Source organism: Taudactylus pleione, unplaced genomic scaffold (assembly GCF_031769625.1).
Source record: "Taudactylus pleione unplaced genomic scaffold, aTauple2 ptg000062l, whole genome shotgun sequence".
NCBI classification, from domain to species: Eukaryota; Metazoa; Chordata; class Amphibia; order Anura; family Myobatrachidae; genus Taudactylus; species Taudactylus pleione.
In genome coordinates, this window is record NW_028284464.1 from 4,176,013 (window position 1) to 4,203,666 (window position 27,654).

At 43.1% G+C, this 27,654-nt stretch overlaps 1 protein-coding gene across 1 annotated transcript in view; it reads left to right on the forward strand.

Moving 5' to 3' along the window:
* The window catches only part of SCARF2 (scavenger receptor class F member 2), a 236,101-nt gene that overhangs the window by 97,513 nt on the left and 110,934 nt on the right, over positions 1 to 27,654 (forward strand). The window contains 2 exon segments of the mRNA XM_088465505.1: positions 1,436 to 1,494; positions 24,465 to 24,566. Coding sequence (XP_088321631.1) covers positions 1,436 to 1,494; positions 24,465 to 24,566 — 161 coding nt within the window.

Here is a 27,654-nt window from a genome sequence, read left to right on the forward strand (position 1 = left end):
TCGGGGGTTACAGCACCCTTAACGGTCAAGCCAGCCGGCCCTTTACTTATGACACAGGCGCACGCTTGGCACTACTTTGTTGATGCACGTGCGGCTACTGCGCACACAATTCACAAACACAGAAAATAATTTTTTTTGGTTTGGACTGGAGTGTACTTTCGGGGGTTACAGCACCCTTTAACGGTCAAGCCAGCCGGCCCTTTACTTATGACACAGGCGCACGCTTGGCACTACTTTGTTGATGCACGTGCGGCTACTGCGCACACAATTCACAAACACAGAAAATAATTTTTTTTTTGGTTTGGACTGGAGTGTACTTTCGGGGGTTACAGCACCCTTAACGGTCAAGCCAGCCGGCCCTTTACTTATGACACAGGCGCATGCTTGGCACTACTTTGTTGATGCACGTGCGGCTACTGCGCACACAATTCACAAACACAGAAAATATATTATTTTTTTAGCACTTGGGGGGAGCACCCCTGATGGACAGAGCACCCCCTGGACAACACTACAGCACACCTTTAGGACTGGGACACTGCACAGGACTTTGGAGTGGACACAGCCCCTATGGAGAACTGACTGCACAACACAGTCCAGCCAGCCCCTATGGACTTTGAAGTAGTGGACACAGCCCCTATTAACAACAGCAGCACAGCACAACACAGCCAGCCCCTATGGACTTTGAAGTAGTGGACAACAGCAGCACTACACTACACTACACTACACTACACTACACAGCCCTAACTCCCACCCTCCCTCTTCACTGTCCACAGCCGAGTGAGAAAATGGCACCGACGCGGGTACCTTATATAGGATCCAAAACCCGCGAGACTCGGAAGGCGGGATGATGACGTTTTGCCTCGATTTCAGATCCGAGTCAGGCGGGAAAAGTCGAGCCTGACTCGGATCGGACTCGGATCGGGGGGGCTCGGGGGGGTTCGGATTTCAGAAATCCGAACCCGCTCACCCCTAATATATATATATACAGTATATAAAGCATGAATAGCTTGTATACTTTTGGTTTAGTGATCGGAATGGTATGTACACTAGGGATGTGCAGGCTCGCATAGGTTCGAGTTTGCACGTGGAGTTCGGATTTTTCCCTCCAAAAAAACGGAACTCAGAACGAGGCAAAACGTCATCTTACATGGACGAACATCATCATTCCTGGACAAAAGACCAGGAATGATGATGTTCGTCCATGTAAGATGACGTTTTGCCTCGTTCTGAGTTCCGTTTTTTTGGAGGGAAAAATCCGAACTCCACGTGCAAACTCGAACCTATCCGAGCCTGCACATCCCTAATGTACACATATAACAGTGCAGTTCTGTTTTTGAGCATCTGTATTGTGCAGGACAAACAGTAATCTTCATGCTACACAATTCAAAGCAATGAGTCTAATGCTGGGTGTATTTTCTTTGTTTTTTACATACAGCTCTACAAGTTTTGCATGCTGCCCAGGATGGCGACAGCAAGGAGAAGAGTGCCTACTAGGTAAGCATATATATATATTACAGTATTTTACAGTAAGGACTGTTTGTCAACACAAGCATTTGTTAAGAAAAACAGTTCCCACACACAGTGTGTGTAATAAAATAAATAAACAGGCAGTGTGCCCATCTGCAAATCATCAACCAGTCCCAGCACTAGACAGCCTGGACTGGTTTCTATGATAACACTGAGACCATGAACATAGGAGCTCATTGCTATAGCGAATTCCAGCCCCGGGCTCAGGCTGATCAGAGCATGACTGGTGCTTCCATGGGAAGAGGACTTTAAGGAAACAGCAAAACTTCTCTCCTTCCAAGAGGCCACCAGTCTCAAACTGGAAAGATCAGGGCCGTAACTTAAGTGGTGCGACCTGTGCCAAGGCGCTGTTCAGGCCTGTCAATTTCCTGTTTATTATCATTCTCACTTGTAGCTTCCTCTTCTTTTATCCCCAGCATCTCCTGACCTCCCCTATCTCTTCCCTGGCCCTTCCCCATGAGGCTATTACCCTCCTCAGGTGCAATTCTTATGTCCCTATTTGAAAATTGGGAGGGGGGGTGGCGTCAATGCTCTTTCTGGCACAGGATACCAAAAGTCTAGTTACGGCTCAGGGATAGATGCAGGGGCTTTGTACATGTACCCTGGACTGTGAGTGCTGGGATCATAGACTCCTGGAGAGGACGCACTATTTTTAAAATAAAGTTTAACGGGTCTATACATCATCACTTAATTCTACAAAAGCATTTTCACCTACTTTTGTAGAAATTGAGTATTGGGGTTATTCATTATAAGGGTAATTCAGGAGATATCACTGCTTCATCAAGCTTTGAAAATACAATATTCATCAAGCTCCGAAATTATTATATTTTCAGAGCCTGACTGCGGGAGCATTCTGCATTTTCAGATGGCATTTGTTACCACATCCTACTCCTTCCCTATGGAAAGGAGTCTGCCGAACGCCGGGGCTTTGTGTGCCTGTGTGAACCCCAGTTCACTCAGGTGCACTAGCACTGCAGAGTCAGACTCAGCAGTGCTAATTTTTATAGTTACTAGGGGTGTGCACCGGCCACTTTTCATGTTTTGTGTTTTGGTTTTGGACCTGGATCTTTCTTTGTGTTTTGGATCTGGATTGGTTTTGCCAAAACCACCCTTCGGTGTTTTGGGTTCTGGGTTTTGTGTTTTGGATCTGTATTTTTTTTAAAAAAAGCATAAAAACAGCTGAAATCACAGAATGTGTTGATTTGTCTTCTCCTATGCTATTATTAACCTCGAAAACCTTAATTTCCACTCATTTCCAGTTTATTCTGAACACCTCACACCTCACAATAGTGTTTTTATGTCCAAAAGGTTGCACCGAGGTAGATGGATGACTATGCTAAGCGACACGAGTGGGCGGCACAAACACGTGGCCCATCTAGGAGTGACACTGCAGTGGCAGACAGGATGGCAGTTTGAAAAACTAGGCCCCAAACAGTACATAATGCAAAGAAAAAAAAGAGGTGCAAGATGGAATTGTCCTTGGGCCCTCCCACCCACCCTTATGTTGTATAAACAGGACATGCACACTTTAACAAACCAATCATTTCAGCGCCAGGGTCTGCCACACGACTGTGGCTGAGATAATTCTTTCGTTTGGGCCCCCACAAAACAAGCTGGCAATTAATCTGGCCCTGCACAAACTGGCTCTACGGAGGCAAGATGTCGTCCTCATCCTCCTCATTCACCGATTCCTCACCCTCTTCAGTGTTGTGTACATCCTCATCCTCACAGAGTATTAATTCGTCCCCGCTGGAATCCACCACCACAGGTCCCTCTGTACGTTCTGGAGGCTGGTCTCCCTGGAAAAGTTGATAATTCATTTTTATGAACATCATCTTCTCCACATTTTGTGGAAGCAACCTCCTACGCCTTTTGCTGACAAGGTTCCCGGCTGCACTAAACACTCTTTCGGAGTGCCCACTGGAGGGGGGGCAACTCAGGTAAAATAGAGCCAGTTTGTACAGGGGCCTCCAAATTGCCCCTTTTTCCTGCCAGTACATGTACGGACTGTCTGACATGCCTATTTGGATGCTGTCACCGATGTAATCCTTTAACAGACAGACGCACGCTTGTCGCTGCTGCTTTGAGGATGCAGGTGCGGCTACAGCCCACACAATTCACAAAGACAGGAAAAAAAAGAAGAATTTTTTTATTGTTTGTGGAGCGCACTTTGAGGGTTACACCACCCTTTAACAGACAGATGCACGCTTGTCGCTGCTGCTTTAAGGATGCTGGTGCGGCTACAGCCCACACATTCCACAAAGAGAAAAAAAAAGAAGAATTTTTTTATTGTTTGTGGAGCACACTTTGAGGGTGTCACAACCCTTTAACAGACAGATGCACGCTTGTCGCTGCTGCTTTGAGGATGCAGGTGCGGCTACAGCCCACACATTTCACAAAGACAGAAAAAAAAGAAGAATTTTTTTATTGTTTGTGGAGTGCACTTTGAGGGTTACATCACCCTTTAACAGACAGACGCACGCTTGTCGCTGCTGCTTTAAGGATGCAGGTGCGGCTACAGCCCACACATTTCACAAAGACAGAAAAAAAAAGAAGAATTTTTTTTATTATTTGTGGAGCGCACTTTGAGGGTTACACCACCCTTTAACAGACAGACGCACGCTTGTCGCTGCTGCTTTGAGGACAGTATCATATGCAGTGACAGTAGACTTGTCAGAAATTATTGGCATGTCCTTCAGTCCGGACCAGATGTCCAAACCGGCCCTTGACTTATGACACAGGCGCACGCTTGGTGCTGCTACTTTGTTGATGCACGTGTGGCTACATCGCACACAAGTCACAAACACATAAAAAAAAAGTTTTTTATTTTTTGGAGCACTTTGAGGGTTACACCACCCTTTAACAGACAAACGCACGCTTGTCGCTGCTGCTTTGAGGATGCTAGTGCGGCTACAGCCCACACAATTCACAAAGACAGAAAAAAAGAATAATTTTTTTATTGTTTGTGGAGCGCACTTTGAGGGTTACACCACCCTTTAACAGACAGATGCACGCTTGTCGCTGCTGCTTTAAGGATGCAGGTGCGGCTACAGCCCACACATTTCACAAAGAGAAAAAAAAAGAAGAATTTTTTTATTGTTTGTGGAGCGCACTTTGCGGGTTACATCACCCTTTAACAGACAGAAGCACGCTTGTTGCTGCTGCTTTGAGGATGTAGGTGGAATCTAGACGGGATTTGGAACCGGGGACACACTACCTCCATCAATTGTCTAAATCCCACTGCACTAATGGCGGATATCAGACGCACGTCTAACACCAACATAGCAGTCAAGACCTCAGTTATACGTTTTGCTTCAGGATGACTGCTGTCGTACTTCATCCTCCTCGCTAAGGACTGTTGGAGGGTCAGTTGTTTAGTAAAAGTAGTGGTGTTCCTACTTCCTCTCTGGGATGATGAACAACTCCCATCAGCAGCAACAGCACTAGGAGGAAGTGGTTCTTGATCTTTCCCTATTTTATTTTTATCGGAGAAAGTTTGGTCCTCCATTTATGTTATATTGATATATACGTGCGGCTAAGGCGCACACAAACACAGAAAATATTTTTTTATTTTTGCTGGAGAGTAGTGCACTTTGTGGGTTACACCACCCTTTAAGAAATGAGCCAGTTGGCTCTTTACTTATGGGACACAGGCGCACGCTTGGCGCTGCTCCTTTGTTGATGCACGTGCGGGTACAGTGCACACAATTCACAAACACAGAAAATATTTTTTTATTTTGTTTGGAGTGCCCTTTGGGGGTTACAGCACCCTTTAGCGGTCAATCCAGCCGGCCCTTTATTTATGGGACACAGGCGCACGCTTGGCACTACTTTGTTGATGCACGTGCGGCTACTGCGCACACAATTCACAAACACAAAAAAATATTTTTTTTTATTTTGTTTGGAGTTCCCATTGGGGGTTACAGCACCCTTTAGCGGTCAATCCAGCCGGCCCTTTATTTATGGGACACAGGCGCACGCTTTCCACTACTTTGTTGATGCACGTCCGGCTACTGCGCACACAATTCACAAACACAAAAAAATATATTTTTTTATTTTGTTTGGAGTGCCCTTTGGGGGTTACAGCACCCTTTAGCTGTCAATCCAGCCGGCCCTTTATTTATGGGACACAGGCGCACGCTTGGCACTACTTTGTTGATGCACGTGCGTCTACTGCGCACACAATTCACAAACACAAAAAAATATATTTTTTTATTTTGTTTGGAGTGCCCTTTGGGGGTTACAGCACCCTTTAATGGACAAGCCAGCCGGCCTTTTACTTATGGGACACAGGCGCACGCTTGGCACTACTTTGTTGATGCACGTGCGGCTACTGCGCACACAATTCACAAACACAAAAAAATATATTTTTTTATTTTGTTTGGAGTGCCCTTTGGGGGTTACAGCACCCTTTAGCGGTCAATCCAGCCGGCCCTTTATTTATGGGACAAAGGCTCACGCTTGGCACTACTTTGTTGATGCACGTGCGGCTACTGCGCACACAATTCACAAACACAAAAAAATATATATATTTTTATATTTTGTTTGGAGTGCCCTTTGGGGGTTACAGCACCCTTTAATGGACAAGCCAGCTGGCCTTTTACTTATGGGACACAGGCACACGCTTGGCGCTGCTCCTTTGTTGATGCACGTGCAGCCACAGTGCACACAATTCACAAACACAGAAAAAATATTTTTTTTTAGCACTTTGGGGGAGCACCCCTGATGGACAGAGCACCCCCTGGACAACACTACAGCACCCCTTTAGGACTGGGACACTGCACAGGACTTTGGAGTGGACACAGCCCCTATGGACAACTGACTGCACAACACCGTCCAGCCAGCCCCTATGGACTTTGAAGTAGTGGACACAGCCCCTATGGACAACAGCAATACAGCGCAGCACAGCACAACACTACACTACACTTCAACACTACACTACACTACACAGCCCAGCCAGCCCTAACTCCCACCCTCCCTCTTTACTGTCCACAGCCAAGTGAGAAAATGGCGCCGACGTGGGTACCTTATATAGGATCCAAAACCCGCGAGACCCGGAAGGCGGGAAGATGACGTTTTGCCTCGATTTCAGATCCGAGTCAGGCGGGAAAAGTCGAGCCTGACTCGGATCGGCTTCAGATCGGGGGGGCTCGGGGGGGTTCGGATTTCAGAAATCCGAACCCACTCACCCCTAATAGTTACTAAAGTATTGGTGAAGGCATTCGTGGGTATAGATGACCTGCGGAACAACTGTCCCTTCGCGGGAGCAAGGTTGAATTGGACTCCCAGCCCCTGATAATTAACATAATGAATAGACCCCTGATAAGTAGCACAACCATTCATTAAGTATGTAATGCAGATGACATCACTGATATCTCCTGGTTACAATTCTCCCCCAATTGTTTTCTCAGCCGGGACGTATAAATAATTTCATTCATCAAGTTCCGAAAAAGCATTTTTTTTTTTTACTTGGTAGTGTAACTGTATGCCATCCTGAGATAGCGTACAGGCCCCTAAATGTGTTCACAAGCTGCCATGTAAAGGGCAGCTTGTGCAGGATAGGGATATTTTCAGATACCACCTGCTGTGTCCTCCCTGCCTGTGACTCTTAGCTCCATCTCTGTCCCCTCTCCCTCCTCTACGGCATCTTGTAACGGCAGCAGTGTGAAAACCGCGGTATACACAGCATAGCTGAGCAGAGGTACAGACAGAGGTCTTTCTGTGCGCTGCCACCTCTGTCCTTACTGACACTGATCTCCTGCTGGAGAGAAGCAGTGAGTGAGGGTGACAGTGAGCCGAGTGGAAACAAAGGTTTTTTCTTTAAAATAATGCCAGCCCCTTGACACTTACCTTCGTAGGGAGATCGTACCTCATCGCTCCATCCTGGTCTTCAGCGCTCCATCCAATCCCTCTGGTCACACACTGAAGTGCCGTTTTTGATCTGAAGGGACACTGCACATGCGCAGTTAGAACAGAGGCTGCAAATATTAACGGGACACCACAGCTGCAGGTGAAGTGTCTCACACTTCCAAAAGCTCTCTGCTGAAAGAGCAGCTTTTCGCTGCGTGTTCAATTTTAATTATCCTAGTTAATTATCACTCCACATATATTTTTCATATGTGAAAAAATTTAAATATGTTTCCAACCGTTCGGGCAATCCCTTAGCCTTTTTGTAAGAGAACAAATATTAAATAAAATATTTAACATTTGTATCATATGCTCCAAGTACTCTTTTTATGCTTTTTGGCAGTTTTCATTGTGGAGTTCACTCAGTCAGTTGTCTTAGTTAGCTTTGGATTGCCATACTATATATATATATGTTGGACAATGTTTATGGAAAAACTCCAGTGTCTTTAACATGCTGGAGACATTTACAGGAAAACAATGTGATGTTCTGGGAAAGAGAGGCTGGTATATAGCTGACTGAGGTGGTACTGTGACACATTCTCCAACTCATAGAGTCACATGCATCTTCCACATCCAGGATTACCTCACTGATGTTTAGATCTGCGAAGTGTCTTCTGTAATATACATCATTCTGCGTTATTCTGCAGTTGTTGCTCCAACCATTTAGTAAGCACTGGTGCATATAGAAATGAAAGCCTTTTATTATGTCAAATAAAGGTGTGTTGTAAAATCTACAAAAAGTATACAATGAAATGGATATTGGTGCATTTGTATCCTATTTTTACATTTGCACAGAGGAGATGCTCTAAATTCAGACTTCTAACAGCCGTATAGTAAACAGCTCTCTAAATGATAATGAGAATAATAATATTACAATCAAATTCCCATTTTATGTTATTCAAGAGCACAGGAAAACTGTATATAAAATCTGTGCAAATGTAAAATAAGAGTCTGAACACAAACCAGGCTCCAAATATTAAAAGGAATAGACATGCAAATAAATTTGGAATTAAACACATTTTAAAGTATTTTATTAGTTTGTTCCAGAATATAAATGATATGTATATGAATGGTGTACTTTCCATGAACAAAAATTAAAAAAAAAATACTGTACAGTCAAATACAGTCAGGTGCATAAATATTGGGACATTTGACAGAATTTTCATATTTTGGCCTCTATTCACCACCACAATGGCTTTGAAATGAAACAAACAAGATGTGCTTTATCTGCAGACTTTCAGATTTAATTTGAGGGTAATTACATCCAAATCAGGCGAACGGTGTAGGAATTACAACAGTTTCTATATGTGCCTCCCACTTTTTAAGGGGCCAAAAGTAATGGGACAAACTAAACAATCCTAAATCTAACTTTCACTTTTTAATACTTTGTTGCAAATCCTTTGCAGGCAATTACAGCCTGAAGTCTGGAACGCATAGACATCACCAGATGCCTGGTTTCATCCCTGCTGATGCTCTGCCAGGCCTCTACTGCAAATGTCTTCAGTTCCTGCTTGTTCTTGGGGCATTTTCCCTTTCCCTTTCCCATTCCATTTTCCCTTTCCATTCCACTTTTAGCCTTAAAAAACTCTTTGGTTGCTTTTGCAGTATGCTTCGGGTCATTGTCCATCTGCACTGTGAAGCGCCGTCCAATGAGTTCTGAAGCATGACTGAATATGAGCATATAATATTGCCCGAAACACTTCAGAATTCATTCTGCTGCTTTTGTCAGCAGTCACATCATCAATAAATACAAGGGAACCAGTTCCATTGGCAGCCATACATGCCCACACTATGACACTACCACCACCACGCTTCACTGATGAGGTGGTATGTTTTGGATCATGAGCAGTTCCTTTCCTTCTCCATACTCTTCTCTTCCCATCAGTCTGGTACAAGTTGACCTTTGTCTCATCTGTCCATAGGATGTTGTTCCAGAACTGTAATGGCTTTTTTAGATGTTGTTTGGCAAACTCTAATCTGGTCTTCCTGTTTTTGTGGCTCACCAATGGTTTACATCTTGTGGTGAACCCTCTATATCCACTATTGTGAAGTCTTCTCTTGATTGTTGACTTTGACACATATACACCTACCTCCTGGAGAGTGTTTTTGATTTGGCCAACTGTTGTGAAGGGGTTTTTCTTCACCAGGGAAATAATTCTTCTGTCATCCACCACAGTTGTTTTCTGTGGTCTTCCGGGTCTTTTGGTGTTGCTGAGCTCTCCGGGGCATTCCTTCTTTTTAAGAATGTTCCAAACAGTTGATTTGGCCACACCTAATGTTTTTGCTATCTCTCTAATGGGTTTGTTTTGATTTTTCAGCCTAGTGGTGGCTTGCTTCACTGATAGTGACAGCTCTTTGGATCTCATATTGAGAGTCGACAGTAACTAATTCAAAATGCAAATGTCACTCCTAGAATCAACTCCAGACCTTTTACCTGCTTAATTGATAATGAAATAATGAGGGAATAGCCCACACCTGTCCATGAAATAGCTTTTGAGTTGACAGTCCCATTACTTTTGGCCCCTTAAAAAGTGGGAGGCACATATTGAAACTGTTGTAATTCCTACACCGTTCACCTGATTTGGATGTAATTACCCTCAAATTAAATCTGAAAGTCTGCAGTTAAAGCACATCTTGTTTGTTTCATTTCAAAGCCATTGTGGTGGTGAATAGAGGCCAAAATATGAAAATTCTATCAACGTCCCAATATTTATGCACCTGACTGTAAATTGTTAACCTAAGAAAACTAAGAAAAGAAACTTGTCCTTACCTGAGCAAACAAAACCAATTATTTAAACTATATATACACTGTTTTGTAATTGTTGCATTAATAAAATGAATTAAGTACTGCACTGAATTTACCATGTGGAGTAATAAGGAAAGAAAAAATACCATGCAATACTGTAATGAAATAAAATACTGTACAGTATATGGGGTACATTGTATGGTATATAATTATAGGTAAACAGGGAAATTAAACACACAATATCCCCCTTAAATAAAATGGTTGGAATCGTTAGGTCGGGGATTTTCAAAATGTCGAATTTCCCCAATTCCCCAACAGATCACCGATCATCGATGTCCACCGATGGATCGGATCAGCGTCTATAAAATGGGGAGTTGGGCCGCAGATGTATGGTCTGCATTAGTTGGTCCTAACAAGAGGAGCTCAAACTGATCAGATACCATTTCTCATACTGGTTCATTGAATCAGCCAGAATTTCTCACATGTTTGATAAGTTAAAATATGAAGCTACATGAAATATATTTGACCATGTGTAAGCCAGTTTGAAAACATGGGATGTAGTTGGTATCCTGGCGGTAGGGTTGCCAGAGCTCAGATGCCAGCACCGGAATCCCAACACAGTCACAATCCGGGCGTCAGCATCCCAACCACCGGCATCCTGACGGTAAGTATTGGGGTTAGGGTTAGGCACTAGGGGGAGGGTTAAATCCATACCAGGACTCAGTTTGACTCGGTACCCCAAAGTGATTCTGAACTCGGTTTGACTCGGAATTCCTAAATTCGGTTGTTGTTGGTTCTCTGAGAACCGGACATGCACATCTCTAATTTTAACCCAGTCTGGATGCCAGTGTTCGAATTCTCAGTGACAGGATCCTGAGTGCCACCATCCCATACCATCCCCAGACACATAGGAGTCTGTTTGTATGTGGACAAGTCGATACACACATGCACAAATCCTGTCATACAGTACACATTCAAGCTTAAATGTATATGTGTGATATATGAAGCATGATAATGTTAACTGAAAGATATGCCAGCCTTTAAATAAAGTAAAAATACACTATGACTTCTACACTGTCTCTCTGTCACTGATGATGCAGGCTATAGTACTTGTCTGCCGTCTCTTGCAAGGTCTTCTTGATGTCAGTTCTGTGGATGCCTCAGGGGTAGGAGGAATGGTGTCTGCAGCCAGCCATCCTCAGTCATCAGCCCCTCATCACCTTCCTCAGCCCAGAAGCCCCCCATCACCTTTCTCTGTCCCCAGCCCCTATCACCTTCTTCCCCCAGCCCCCCATCACCTTCCTCTGCCCCCAGCCCCCTTCCTCTTCCTCTGCCCCCTTCACCCTCCTCCGTCCCCGGGCACCATCACCTTCCTCTGCTTCCAACCTCTGTCACCTTCTGCCCCCAGTCCCCTTCACCTTCCTCTGCCCAGTCTCGTTCATCTTCCTCTGCTTCCAGGATGTCACCTTCTGCCCCAGCTCCCATCACCTTCCTATGCCCAAAGCCTCCTTCATCTTCCTCTGCCCCTTCACGTTCCTCTGCTTCCAGCGCATCACCTTCTGCCCCAAGCCCCCATCACCTTCCTCTGCCCACAACTTCCTTCATCTTCCTCTGCCCCCTTCACCTTCCTCTGCGTCCAGCCTCCTTCACCTTTCTCTGTCACCAGGCACCATCACCTTCCACCCCCAGCCCCTGTCACCTTCCTCTGCCCCCCGCACCTTCTTCCGTCCCCAGTCCTAACAGCAGCCTCAACTACTTACCACCTGAGGGCTGGCCGGGGATCCATCTACTTCCACCTGGGCAGAGAAGACGTGCGGGGACGTGACTAATGATGTCACGCCACATTGCAATCAGATGTAAAGGTCATGCCCGGCCCAGGCCGCAGCTGAGCCACCTGGAAGAGCCCAGCGCTGCCCGGGCTAGGCTACAAAGGAGCTGGGGCTGGGCGGTGGTGGCTATGGTTCCCGTGTGGACCTCGGGGGCCTAGTACGAGTGTCCCCTTAGTCCCCCCTGTCGCCAAGCCTGACCACACCCCTCCTAAAGGGGTCACGTTCCTGTTTGTGCACTTGAATTTACATTGTTACTGTATTAGAGGGTCAGTTACCTGGTGGTGCAGGACCATGGATGAATATGGGTGCTTAGTTCATTTGTATAGATACTATACCAAGATTTGCCCTCATGCAAATCAAAGTGGGTGACCACAACACTACCCATCCCCTCCTCTTGTTGGCTGTAGGCTTTAACATAATGAACACAGTTCCTGCCAGTGATTAGAATGGCATTGTATCTCTGCATTCATTCACTAAGGTTAGTACCTCAGATAGTTTTTCTTTTTTCCAATTGCATGTATTTTGCCATTACTAGACCTAATGTAGTTCTCACTGAGTTTTAGACATGTGCCAGCCAGTCAGAACCGGGGTCCCCTATCACATGCTCAGTGCCTCAATGTGGTTTTTTTAAAGACAGGATCACCATCACGTGCTTATTATACATATCTTACATTATACTGCATTCCTACGAATAGGCTAATAAATAGGCTGAGACCATGCACCGTCTAATAGTTAGCCAAGCCTCTATGGTGACTAGCCACACCCCTTCTGGTGGGCCCCTACCACTGTATTCCCTAGGCGGGCCTTTCATGCCCCAGTCCGACACTGACACACACTGTCACACTTTGGCAGGCTCATGAGCAGCTCAGCACTCAATACATTCCATTCGAACCATTCAGACTGTGGCAGACAACATAATCAATCCGCAATGTTTGATCCTGGCAAAGCTTAGCATATGGAGATTATAAACAGCAGGGCAGATTGATCACAGCCAGACAGTGCCACTATGGAATGGCCCCCTTCTGTCCAGGAATGGACAGTACTCCAGGCCTGGCGTTCCCCCCCCCCCTGATGGCAGCCCTGCTAGACATGGTCTTGAATGTTGGTCTGCAGAGTGATTTCAGGGGGTGATGCAGCTGCAATTGCAGTGACAAGGATCACGCAGATCCCTGATTATCGGGAATCTGTGCATGCGCCTGATGTGTACTGCACATGTGCAGTACGGGTCTGCAATCCCACACACAGTGCAGCAGCAGACTGTCAGTGAGTGGCAGTCTGTTGCCTTTCTGGTCGGGAGCGGGTGGCGACGGCCTCGGAAAATTGGGGGGAGTGGAGAGGCCAGGATCTCTGTCAACTGGTGGAAATTTCCTGGCCTCTTTTACTTATTTTACTCTTATACTTTTCTTGCGTGACCCCATTGTCACCCCCTCTGTCACCCCCTCTGTTCTGCAGTGATTTCTGAAACTCAAGTGATTTTGGAAGCTATACTGATTTCTGTTCTGTCTGCCCCTGATATACCAATTCCAATTGGTAAGAGAATATGCCTGCCTGCACTGTCATTTACTCCTAATATGCATAGTTATCCAGGTTATAGGCGAGGACAGTGTTAAGAAATGAAGGCTGCAGGTGTACTTCAGGGTCCAGTCTTCAACCCAGGCAACACCGGGAAACCCAGCTAGTTTATGATAAGCCATTAGCCACATCTCAACGATTACGCTTAAAGGATGGTCCTAAAATTAAACAATGAAAGTACCCATACTGGGTAATTTTCATGATTTTTATTTTTTTTTAAAAAAACGTCTTTTAGAGTCAAATAAAATATTATCCATAAAATAAAAAAAACAGACTAGTCTCTATTTGAGCAGACATATAAAGTCCTTTATGCTGTATAGAAATATAAAATGGGGGGGTAAACAATAATAATAGGTATAAAAATAACTTCAAAACAATGATAATTGTCTAATAGAGAATACAAATATTTCTGAAAATATACTAGTTTAATCATATTATAGCATTACATTGTATTTCAGGTTTATGTGATGTCCAGAAATTCCTTAACTATATAAACAAGTGTAACAGCTTATAATTATCACAACTATTGAATTTCATACCAAGGGCGGGATGCACTAATACTTACCGCCGGACATCGCAAATGTACAGATCACATATGCACTAACATTTGCGATCTGTACAGCAAAGGACAGCTCTTCCGATAAGAGCTGCCCTTTGCGATCTCTCCTGCACAGTGGACTTCCGGGTTTATGACCCGGGAGTCCATCTGCGCATGCGCAGTGACGGGACGGCCGCGGGGCATGCTAGGAGGGATCCGATCCCTCATACCAGCACGATGCGGTAGAAGCCCATAGGCTTCTATAGGGTAACGCCAGCAATACCCTCCGCATCGCATCCCGGCGGCCAGGAGATTGCTGCATACGGAAAATGCAGTAAACAGGGGTTTTACCGCATTTTCAGTTTGGTGCATCCCGCCCCAAGAGACTTAATAATTGGCCCTATTTTTAAGACCTGTTTTTGTAGACCGTGGTGCCATGCACTTACACTACATGACCTTTTTATTTAGTTGTCCAGAGGGGTGTGGTATAAATAGTCTATATTCAGCATGGCGACCCGGTATATCTAAATGGTCTTATTGTCTACATTCAGAATGACGACATGGACAGCATGCCCAATGTCAACATACACAATGTTGACTTTGACATAATATTGATTATCAACATTGTGGGTTAAATTTACTAAAGTGAGAGCTTTTTGAAGTGGAGATGTTGCCCATTAATGTGCCAGGGTCGGCCAGGAACAATATAATGAGGAGAGACTGTGAGATGATGACAATGGGTTTGTCCGTTAAACTACTTAAACCCCCAGTTATGCCCCTGCTGCAGAGACCTGCATAGTGCACAGTGTGTTTGCGTTACTTGGTGTTGTGACATAGTGTGCAGCATGCAGGAGCATGCTCATGTCGCAGACCAGTCATCCATCCATGGTCATGCGCAGTACGCATCAGTACAGTGTGAGTCTGTGACTGCAACTGACCAGCCTCCAGCTGAGCTGCAAATTAACCAGGTCCAACCCTAAGGAGGGCTGAGTACAAGTACAATGGTTTTATATAATAAATTTCATTTTTTATTACATGTGTTTGACAAATAATTACCTGAGTATAGTTGGGAACACCCATTCAGCATTGGGGACGGGGAGAGCCCAGAAACATGAGTATACCGGGCTCCAAAATTTGTGTTGCCGTCCCTGATCACATTCAGTGATGACATAACTGTAGGTGTGTGATGTGAGACGAAAAGGAAACCAACACACATAACTATCAATTAATAACAAAGCAGATATTTCAGAGGTTTTGATGTGCTAGTCACTTCTCTGACCTATCCCACGTCTAATTAGCTCCTTATGCAGGCTCATGTCAGACTGAAACAGAGAAGAAAATAGCATTCAGTGATGGGTAATTAATCAACTGAAACCCAATGCCTTCCTCTTCATTATAATTTATTGTAATGGTCCTAGAAATTAAGGTTTTTTTATGTAATTGTGTTACTCAGTTTCCTTTTAGGCCTTACTTGTGACATCATCCACAGCTGTTTCCTGATAGTTTCATAGAATCGTAAAACTTTACTGTGCTGTCTGCAAATTCACTGTTTGTCTTCTCTTACCCTAAGTAGTGTCTACAACAAATATTTATAGTTAATAATATAGAGTATTAATCTTTATAACATGATTTAATGAACTTATGGTAGAGAGCTAATTAATTCTTAATGTTATGAAAGCAATTTTGAAGCGCTTTGTATAATCTAAGATTCTAAGGGCTCTATTTATTAACATTATTTTGACTAAAATAAAGTGAAAAAGGGTGTTTTCACACCCTTTTCACATTATTTTAGTATCACCTATAGTTATTACAGGGCAATTGGAGTAGAATTCGTAAAATTCTACTCCAACCCCTAAGTATCACTTATTTTTAGTAATCAGATCGCATTTTCCATAATTGTAATGGGAAATGTGATATGTCTGGTAGTTACTAAAAATAAATTGTGAAAAAAATACCTAGGGAGGCCCTGTATTAATAACGCCACCTGGAGGTGGCGTTATCCATGGTATCCCCCAGTTACCGGACTCCTTCTCTGCTCTAACGTGGAGAGCAGAGCCGGGAGTTGGTCCCAGTAATCAGCTGTGTGGTCTAAACAGACCGCAAGCTGATTCACTGCAAAAAAAAAATGTAAAAATAAAATTAACTTACCTGACTCCAGGGACCGGTGGTCGGGGCTCCGGGTGATGTCCGCCCTCCGGTCAGTTGGTATCCCATGCTGCACTACGGCCCAGTCATCAGTTGATCGGGTCCCAGTGCAGTATGGGATATCACCTGACCGGAGGCATAAGGACATCACCGGAGGCCCGGATCATGCAGGTAAGTGTAATTAAGGGAGGGGGGTTGCGGGGAGGAAGGGGGGGTCCGCGATCATGGGGGGTGGGGCTTAGCACCGCGGGTTGGAGCTTAGCGCCGGGGGGTAGCAGTGGCGGCTGGTCGGTGCATGTGTGGGCACTTTGTCACTGTATTTTTTCTGAAAATACCGTGACTAGTGTGCGAAGGGGATTTGCAGGGACAGAGCTTTATCGAAAGCTCTGTCCCTGTAAGGGATTTGTAGTAAATCCCTGTGATATTGCAAGAATTCGCAATGCGAATTCAGTCTTTAATATCATGCTACAATCTGCATTCAATATGCGGATTGTAGTAAATAGAGCCCTATGTTTCTAACCAACATAGTTTTACTGAGAGATAGCATTTGCTTTGTCGCATTTGGGTAATATTTACAGTATACGTTTGGCTATTTAGCTTGCTCTCAGGTTTAAATTATACATATGACCAAGATGTTCTGATGACATTATTCCATACTTAGAGATTCGTGAGACTGGCACCAATATCCCTGTTGGATCCAATGGTAGATCCAGACGTGCAGCTTGGAACAGCAAGAGCTTTTTAACAATGCCCCTCAGAAGACAGTTAAAGAGATAAAGGGTTGTTATAAAATTGAAAATTAATACAATACATTTTGTTATAAAATGGAAAATTGTATGTGGTATAATATGACACCACCTATATAGTTCAATAAAAAAAACATTGGACTTTATGAGTTATATTTGTCAATCAGGCAAAAAAAATTATATCTGGAGATCAATACTTATTGTTCTGGAGATCAACACGTAGGACCATACCATTCTCAATAAACTGACAGACATCGGTTTTTATAATTAAATGTCTAAAGCATTTATCATAACCCTTTCAAGGTAAGTATACCACCAAACTTTATAGTACCTTGCATTGGGTTTTATTGATCTGTACGATGGAAGCTTGTCTCATTTGTTTCCCCCCACCGATCTACATAAATCTGGAGTGATTCAAAGATATCCAGATCCACGTTACTTTTTGTAACCACCGTAGGACCACGATGAAAATTGTGTCCAATGCCTATCACTCAGCAATATATGGAGAGTGTATATTCAACTTTTCAAAAAAGTAAAAATATTAAACGATACTGTTATTTTAATTTTTTTTAATATCTACAAATACATCGAGATAGCTATCAAACAAAAACTCTGAATAGATCACAGAAAGCGCTGAAACCACCCTTTATCTCTTTAACTATTATTCCATACTTGCCAACTCTCCCTGATTGTAAGGGAGACTCCCTGAAATAGTAGCAATCTCCTTGACTCCCTGTAGTGTCTAGCAATCTCCCTCATTGCACCCTACCCCCATTATGTAGCTGTGTTATATACTTGGGAAAAAGAAGACATCAGATATATATACATTCAAATGGTATAATCAGTGTAATGTCCCTGCATTGGTTATAAGGCACAATGATCCCTATGGCTACATGCACTATCATATAAGGTTTTTCTTGGCCACTTATATGGAAACCCTTGTAAAACACAATACATGAACAAGTCCTAAAAAGTATCAGTGTATTCTCCTTAATAATTAGATTTTATCATTTGGATGTAAGTAAATTTTATGACACGCCTCACAGATGTAGCAGTATTCGTTTACTTTACCACTGCACTCATAGGAGTTGCTTTCACAATCTCCCTGAAATACGTTTTCAAAAGTAGACCAGTATGCATTATTCATAAAATTACATAAAAATATAAATGAATGATGTGATTGATAATGCCACATAACACTGAATATTGCAAACATTATCTATATCTATTTGATCACTGTCCTCGCATAACATCCTGTATCGGATGTACAATAACAAAGATTAGGACAACACACTAATCATCAATTCAAAACGAATAAAAAATCAAAATTAATTACAATGAAAATTAATAGGATGAAATTTGATTCACATAGAGGTGTGTTTTACACCACAATCCTGCTGCACCAGTTGGACATGAACCTCAGCTTTGTGCTGTTGGGAAACCCTGTAACTTACTATACAGTGTCTAATTCTACTGCCTATGGGTGACTTCCTTCTTACCTCTATTGTCGTTCTTGCATCACGACATTGTCCCTGTCCCTACTAACCTCATTACACAGGTGAACAGGTCATTGCCTCAAAGCACTCACCTCCTGAACGACCCTGTGCTGCTGTGAGTTTTCTGATTGATTGGCTGTAGGTCGTTTTATCACCATACACTTCAAAACTGAGATAAAGAATGGATAAATAAGGTGCGCATATTCTAGTCAAATGCCCCTTAAATTATATTTAATTAAAGTATTGTTAACCTAAGATATGATGACTCAGATACAGGAATACTGTATATGCAGTATGTAAATCAATAATGTGTATCGGTACAGAAAGAAGTTTTACTGTTTTTAATGCAATGCATTAAAACAGAGCTTATTTTGTAATACTATGGGGCAAATATAATTATGCGCGGAGGCCATCGGATCTGGTCTCTGCAGCTTCTGCTTGTTACCCCTAGAAGGCAGATTCTGCTTGTTACCCCTAGAAGGCAGATTCTGCTTGTTACCCCAAGTAGGAAGATTCTGCTTGTTACCCCTAGAAGGCAGATTCTGCTTGTTACCCCTAGTAGACAGATTCTGCTTGTTACCCCTAGAAGGCAGATTCTGATTGTTACCCCTAGAAGGCAGATTCTGATTGTTACCCCTAGAAGGCAGATTCTGCTTGTTACCCCTAGTAGGCAGATTCTGCTTGTTACCCCTAGTAGGCAGATTCTGCTTGTTACCCCAAGTAGGAAGATTCTGCTTGTTACCCCTAGAAGGCAGATTCTGCTTGTTACCCCAAGTAGGCAGATTCTGCTTGTTACCCCTAGAAGGCAGATTCTGCTTGTTACCCCTAGTAGACAGATTCTGCTTGTTACCCCTAGAAGGCAGATTCTGATTGTTACCCCTAGAAGGCATATTCTGCTTGTTACCCCTAGAAGGCAGATTCTGCTTGTTACCCCTAGTAGGCAGATTCTGCTTGTTACCCCTAGTAGGCAGATTCTGCTTGTTACCCCTAGTAGGCAGATTCTGCTTGTTACCCCTAGAAGGCAGATTCTGCTTGTTACCCCTAGAAGGCAGATTCTGATTGTTACCCCTAGAAGGCAGATTCTGCTTGTTACCCCTAGTAGGCAGATTCTGCTTGTTACCCCTAGAAGGCAGATTCTGCTTGTTACCCCTAGTAGGCAGATTCTGCTTGTTACCCCTAGAAGGCAAATTCTGATTGTTACCCCTAGAAGGCAGATTCTGCTTGTTACCCCGAGAAGGCAGATTCTACTTGTTACCCCTAGTAGGCAGATTCTGCTTGTTACCCCTAGAAGGCAGATTCTGCTTGTTACCCCTAGTAGGCAGATTCTGCTTGTTACCCCTAGAAGGCATATTCTGGTTGTTACCCCTAGAAGGCAGATTCTGCTTGTTACCCCTAGAAGGCAGATTCTGCTTGTTACCCCTAGTAGGCAGATTCTGCTTGTTACCCCTAGAAGGCAGATTCTGCTTGCAGCCTATAGAGATATGAGCAGAATCTGCTTACCTTATACAGGCAGAAAAATGCATCTCAGGTACAATTGTATCTGCCTTTATGGGGCAGATTCAAATTCCCGCGAGGTTCGGCTTTGCATACTTGTGGTATTACAGTAAGTATTACATTGCTTATTTCTGCCTGTACCTCTGTGGGTCAATATAAGCAGTGTTTACTGTTTTCCTACCCTAATATCTTGTGGAGGGTCATATTGTGATTCCTTGCAACCAACTGAATTCGCCCCATGTATTAAAGTGAACTAGAACATGAACAAGTGACATGTGTGAACTGTGTTTAATTATAGGCATGTGCCGTCTATGCTTTAATAAAGACAGGAGTAGTTCAGCCACTTTTATTCACTCATGTAATTGATGCACGTATTGTTTATTTAAGATGACCAGACATTTTTATGTGGGAAGTTAGGGGCTGATTCTGAGTGGCAGGCAAAGTAACTGTAGTTGGGGGCAGCTGCGGACACCTGAGTTACTACATTATGCTAATGTGAGTGTCTGGTGTGGGGCTTCATGTGTGTGCAAGCAGACATCAGTGCCAAGCATTGAATTTACATCAGCAGCCACAACCGTCATCATTAGTATCTGCACTTACACCAGGCCCATGCTAGGTACAAGAGATCTGCCAGGCACAGGCTTCTCTTCCCCATACACACAACTCAGAATCACACAGAGCTTTACATACACAACACTCCCATGGCATTCCCACATGACAGAGTGCTTCTGTTCAATCACATTGTCGTTGCCCAGTTCCTGCCCTGAAACGCCATATTTCACAGAAAGACAGATACGGCCACGTTCTATACGGCTCAGAATAGGATTGGCATACACAACAGATGCATAAATACTTCTGTGCATGGGCTGTATGCAAAAACTTTCCATTTGTGTTCATGAACAGCGACCCATTCGACTCAGAATCAGTCCCTTGGCATGCAGAATGTACTTGAAAAATGCTAGCTAGAAGCTGATTGGTTGCTATGGGCAGCTTCTCATTAGGTTTGATACATTCCCCGTATATTGTCAAACACTGTCACGTCACCCATGTATAATTCATACTTGCTAATTCTAACAATACCTCTCTGAGAGAGGCAATGCAGGTGGTTGCTGATGGGGTGGGACCAGACAATTTGGATCACTAGGCCCCATTGTTACATTGGGTGAATACAATTTGCATCATTAGGTGAATTACAGGTCTGTAAAGACAAAATGGCGCAATTCCCAGAATTATTCTCCATCCTGCCCACGTCACAAGGATGTTATCGGAATGCTGGAGGATTACCTACTTTTCTGGGAGCCCGGGGGACTCCCCACAAAAATTATGAGACTTTCGGAGGTTATGGAAGAGTAGGTAACTATGTTCTAATTATATACAACTGAAACATCAATATTTTGCTGCATACATATTTGTCTCAGCATTGTAAAGAAACTTAGTGATTAAAAATGGACCTTATATATTGAGATACAATTGATATACATTAAGGCTCGTACCCATAAAAACCTTGCTTTTAGCAGAGTACTAGCAGCATGTTCTCAGACTCCCTGCAGCACAGTATACTACTGTATGTACCATACAAGCACTCCTACAGAACTCCATTACATTATACACTGATCTGAACATTGCAGTCTATGGGCCTGATTCAGACCCACTCGCGAGCGGCTGTCCGCTCGCAAGTGGGTCGATGTTATGCACTGAGCATGCGCACGACGGAGGGAGCTCCGTCGTGCGCATGCGCCAGACGCGACGAGCGAAGGAAAGTCCTTCGCTCGTTGTGTCCGATCAAAGGGGGCGTGCTGTCAATGTTGATTGACAGCACGCCCCCTTTGGTGGGCGTGCCGGGGGCGTGCCTCCCTGACGGGGGCGTTCCCACGGGAACGCCTCCCGTCAGAAGCCGGCCCACTGACATCACTAGTGATGTCAGTGGGAGTGATTTGGGCTCTGATAGAGCCAAAATCACTCTGGAGCTTGCGGTTGAAAACCTCAACCGCAGGCTCCGGCTCGCAATTTCGATGGTCGCGATGGTCTCGACCATCGCGGCCATCACAAAGCACGCTCGTATAGCCTGTGGGTGGTGACCCACAGCTAGACGAGCGTCCTGGAGGACGCTCCATGAAAATGGAGCCCGGCCCTCATTCAGAGCGTGCGCTCTGCTCAGAGCGTACGGCTCTGAATGAGGGCCTATGTTGACATTTACACAAAGCAAATGCTTGTCAGACGGTGTGTGTGTGTGTGTGTGTGTGTGTGTGTGTGTGTGTATGTGTGTGTGTGTGTGTGCTTGTCAGACGGTGTGTGTGTGTGTGTGTGTGTGTATGTGTGTGTGTGTGTATGTGTGTGTGTGTATGTGTGTGTGTGTGTATGTGTGTGTGTGTGTGTGTGTGTGTGTGTGCGTGTGTGTGTGTGTGTGTGTGTATGTGTGTGTGCATAGATACATTTACTTACAGTAGTTTTGGGGCTCTAAGAATGCGATATCTGTGTCTTCAAGAACGTAGATTTATTTAATTCCACCACTAATTGTATTTCTAGCACATAATGAGAATGCGTATGCTGAACAGTGAGACACTTTCCGTTTTGAACCACCGATCTGAGGCTGCCAGATCCCAGGTTGATGATATTTCTATATAATGTGTCCAAATTACTGCAATCTGCCCTGTACTTTGCTTTTTTTTTATTTTTGCACATTGCAATAACTTTATGCCAAATACATTGAAAGCCACCCATTTCTTTTGGCTGTATGTTTAATACCGTCTATTCTTCAGCAAATGTTATTTTAAGTTAGGGGATTTTTGAACATAAAACTAACAAAATACATAGCTGCTAATTTGAAACATTTTGAAAACAAAGAAGACAAAACAATGCTTTAGACTGTGTTAGTCAGTAGATAAGAAATAATTACATGTACTTTATTGTAAAAAGAAACATATACAAAGTTTTATTTTGCAGCCAGCTTTCCACAAAGGTGCATTCATGTTTTACAGCATCCTCGTCTTTCTGCACTGTATTTTTAGACTGTTCATTTGTCAGAATATATAGATGCTAAACACATTTTGGGGCTTTTTCTTACCCTTTCACATTCAACACTTACAGCTACTTGCATGAAGGGGGTCATGATGGAGATGGGAGTCAGCTGGGAGTCGACATGTATACAAAGCCAAAATACAGTAAGGGCGTGTTCATGCAAAATGTATCCCGTGCTGAGTACCAAACAGGCGCACATACACCTATTTGCAGATGGATATTTTGCATGTGCTGAACCCCTTGTGCAAGTTGTGAACTGATGATGATGGTGATAATGACATCCAACAGCCGCATCTGACTGTCTGAATGAGTCTAATTCTCTCCCCATTGTGATCAGTAATATTGCTGCTGCGATCTATTTGCAGTATTACAGTGTAATGAGTGATTGGTTCGCAGTACTTATGAAGGGAAAGGCTCCTGATATGTTTGTCATGGTGTACAGTATTAAATTTATACTGTATAAAAAATAATATTTTGTATTTGCGTCTTGTTCAAGTTCCATTATACACTCTCTGATGTTCCATTTCTGATGCCTTACTACAAATGAATAATGTACAGTGTATGAATTGTGTAGTGATAAGAATGTGCTGGCCATGCCAAGCTGGATGCCCCTTGTGTCTGCAGACAGCTCCGCACAGGTAGCAAGGATGAGGGTTTTCCAGAGCGCATTTTACATTTGCCATTAGACAACTCGCATCCATCTCAGCTAGGACCCTATCATTTATAATCAGAGATGAGACTACCACAGCGTCATACTTTCAGCTCTGTGCCGTGCTTGGGGCATAACAAGGTGAAAGTCTGGGTGGAATAAAAATGAAAAGGAAATACCGGGTGGGACAGAAAATCATTGGGGAATTCCATGCAGGATACTTAAGACCAGATTCTTTCAGAGAAACAAAAAAGAATGCACAATTACAGAACAAATACCTGGCCTTACAATTATTTTTCTGTGTTCTCATAAATAACTTCTATAACATATTATCTAAGAAAAATAAACTATTCTACAGTCTTCCAGAAGTAAAATAAACACACAAATAAATATGTCTATCACTGTATCTTATGGGGATCACTCTACAGTATAAACATGAAATAAATAAATGGATATGTATGAGTTAACAGCCAAGACTGCTGAGGATTAATCACTGAGCACATTCATATGGTTGGCAGCCATATGTTCAGAGTCCACTGGATTGGGCCATGAGTTGTTTCAACTATGTTAATGTTAGGGACAGCTGTTCTCTTAATCAGTAATCTATTGCTCAGTTCATACTGAGCTCAAGAATGCTACAAATCTGTCTGCTATTTGTGAAGTATGTTTCTTATTATGTATGGCTCTTTCTAGTACATGACAACATCCATACTCCACATTAAGTCTATTTGCCATAGTGATAGTCATTTCTATTGTAACACCTTCATAACAGAATTTTCATGTTTATTCTTCCATAGCTTTATGTGAAGGCAACTTCACCTGTAAAGAGAATGAGGTCTGCGTCAGACCGAATGAATGTCGCTGTCGTCATGGATATTTTGGTGCAAATTGTGAAACAAGTAAGCATTACCCATTCCTCTGTACAATGATATGGTGCCTCATGTATGTCTTACTGCATGTATTGCACGATGTGAACTTTCAACTATACATACAGAGATTTTAATTAAATGTATTTTGTCAAAATCAGGACCAAATATTCTCCAGGCCCAAGTTCAATATATTGGCTTTAATTTGCAAAGCTCCCAACACTGCTGTACTTCCTCTGTTAATTTCTCCCTATTGCGACCAGATTTTCCTTACTCCACTGCAATCACTGTGGAGTCTATTTATCAAGCAGTGATAACCCCTGTTTCCATAGTTTTCTGCACAAAAAGGTGTTATCACTGCTTCCTTCCATTTGACAAAAAGGTTACAGCAGAAATATAATTGATTTCTTATGCAATCCCTTTGTTTTTGTATTGACATTATGTACACTTACCGGTCCCGCCGCCATCCACAAAGATATACTGTACTGTGTATGCATGGTTAGCAGGGCTGGATTAAAGTCTGTGGGGGCCCCTGGGCAACAAATTTGTGGGGGCCCCTATCAGTGATCAAAGATTATATATATATATAAATATATATATACATACACACATACATACACACACATTCTATATATATATATATATATACATACACACATTATATATATATATATACATACACACACATTATATATATATATACACATACATACACTATATATATATATATATATACACATACATACATACACACTGTGTGTGCATGTGTAAATTTATATATATACACATACACACACAGTGTATATTATATATATATATATATATATATATATATATAAATATAAATATAATAAGTGTACCACCCACAGCCAGCCCAGCAGCACCACACTTTAATAAAAAAAAAAAAAACATTATTTCACTTACCATACTCGTCACCCTCCTGTCTGCTCACCTCCGTGGGCTTCAGGCAGGGTTCGATCAGACGCGGTTGAGGCCGGGTGGGCTCGAGTGGGGCTGCACGGCGTGACCTCTGACATCACGCCCGCACATAGCCTGCCTGCCACCGTCCGGAGCAGCGCCGCGATTTGAGCCAAGTGCTCAGTGCTGCCCGGCTGACTTGCCTGCCGAGGAACACCGCAGCGCCAGTCTAAGTAGTAGTGGCAGGGGACAGGGTGTGGGGGCCCCCTAGATGTGGGGGCCCCTGGATGATCGCCCCTGTCGCCCTGCCTATAATCCAGCCCTGATGGTTAGCCATCTCACACATGCGCAGTACTGAATTCAAGTCAAATGATTACTGGCTAATGAAACTCAATTATTGGGTATGCATGGCCATATCATCTGGCACATCTGCCGTTCCAATTCCAGAAATTTTTCTTACCATAAATTTTATGGAGCATTCCTCCAGAGCTTTACATGACCGGCAAGCCATGTAATTTCATGTTGCATGGGGGATGTGTTGGTAAATTGAAGAATGGTGTTATGGTTAGCATTACTGTGATACCCCGCTTTAATAAAGGTGTAAATGGTGTGGTGCGGGTACAGGTCAGCGTTACCTTAGTGGGGGTATTCTTCCTTCATCAGCAGCTCTCCACTATACCACGCACCAGCAGAGAGGCAAGGCCCTCAGACATAATTAATTCACAACCATTTGTGCAAATGTTTACTTTATTTCTGTTAAAAATAACCTGTTAATATTTTGCTAAAGATAGGTTAAACTTAAAGTAAATATGTTAGAAATACTCTTTTTCCTTTAAAAATATAAGTGATACCATAATTATAAAGATAACATACACAAAGATTGTGCTTCACAAAATTACAATGTAACAATATCACAAGTTCCTAAAATTTTACTCTGACAATGTGCTCTCATTCTTAACTGACTGCTTAATCAAATTTTAGCTATCCTTTCAACTAAATAACTTTGAAACAATTTTTTGTATTTTATACTACCAATGTCTTATCTAATGCTAACTCAGATAAACCAGACATTGCATGAATTGAAAACCCCACTCAGAACATTTGAGTGTAGGCAACTTGGGTCTCTTAATGGAATTCTGTGTGCACAATTGGGGCCCTTAACCAAAAATGTATGCATAAATTGAGTCTTTACTGAAATTAAGTGTGAAAAGCCGTGATCGGCGAAAAAGTATCGCCGATTGCGTCTTATCGTATTCAATTGCAAAGGCTTTTCGCGTACGCAGAAAGTCAATGCAATGTAATAGGTGAAAAAGTTGCGCCTATGAATACCTGGCGGAAAAAGTGCAGAATTGCGGTTTTGGGGTGCAAAGGTGCGGAAAAACCCTTTGGACAGCCCCCTAATTGAGAACTGTGTCCATAAAACAAAACAAAAAGAGGAACACCCCAATAAAGCACTTTGAAAATGGGGGCGAAAAAATACAAAGTATGGGTACAAACGCAAAAACTAGTGAAATTGACTTTTTGGGGTTCTGCAAGTATGGGGGAGGTGTTTTTTTATTGCAGGTGTTTGCTGAGGTGCGTTTTTTTGCGGCACTTAAAACTTGACTTTAGCAATTTTTAACTATGCTTGCACCCATTTTGAAGTACCCCAAATTTGACAGGAATACTTACTTCACCAAAAAAAACCGCTTAATGATATTCTTCACCACTTGTGCTAAGCTGCGATTTTGGAGCAATTGACAGCACTTAAGTACCCCAAATAGCTTCAGTAGTTCTAAGTGAGGACATGTAGATTGATCCCCAATGTTAGTGCATCTTTTGGGGGGTGTCAGGGTGATTTCCCCAATTCTGCCAACACTTTTCGGCTATTACAGTTTCGCCGGGACGTATTTTCGTGTCCTTTGGAATTGAATACGGTGAATAGCGCCCGATAACTTTCCGCGGCTAAAACACACAAAGTCGGCAAAAAGTGCAGCATGCGAAAAAGTATTGCGGGTGCGAAACTAATTGAATATGGTCCTCTGTAGGAAATACAATAACCCTGACATCAGAGATGGTTCAGGCGGCACTTAGTAGGTACACCACAGCTGTATAGTAGATGTCTCCTCCATGGTGCACCTGACAAATAAATGGATGATTTGGTATAATCTAGGAGTCCTAGGGATAAAGTTACTAAAGTGTGGGTTTTTAGAAGTGGAGATGT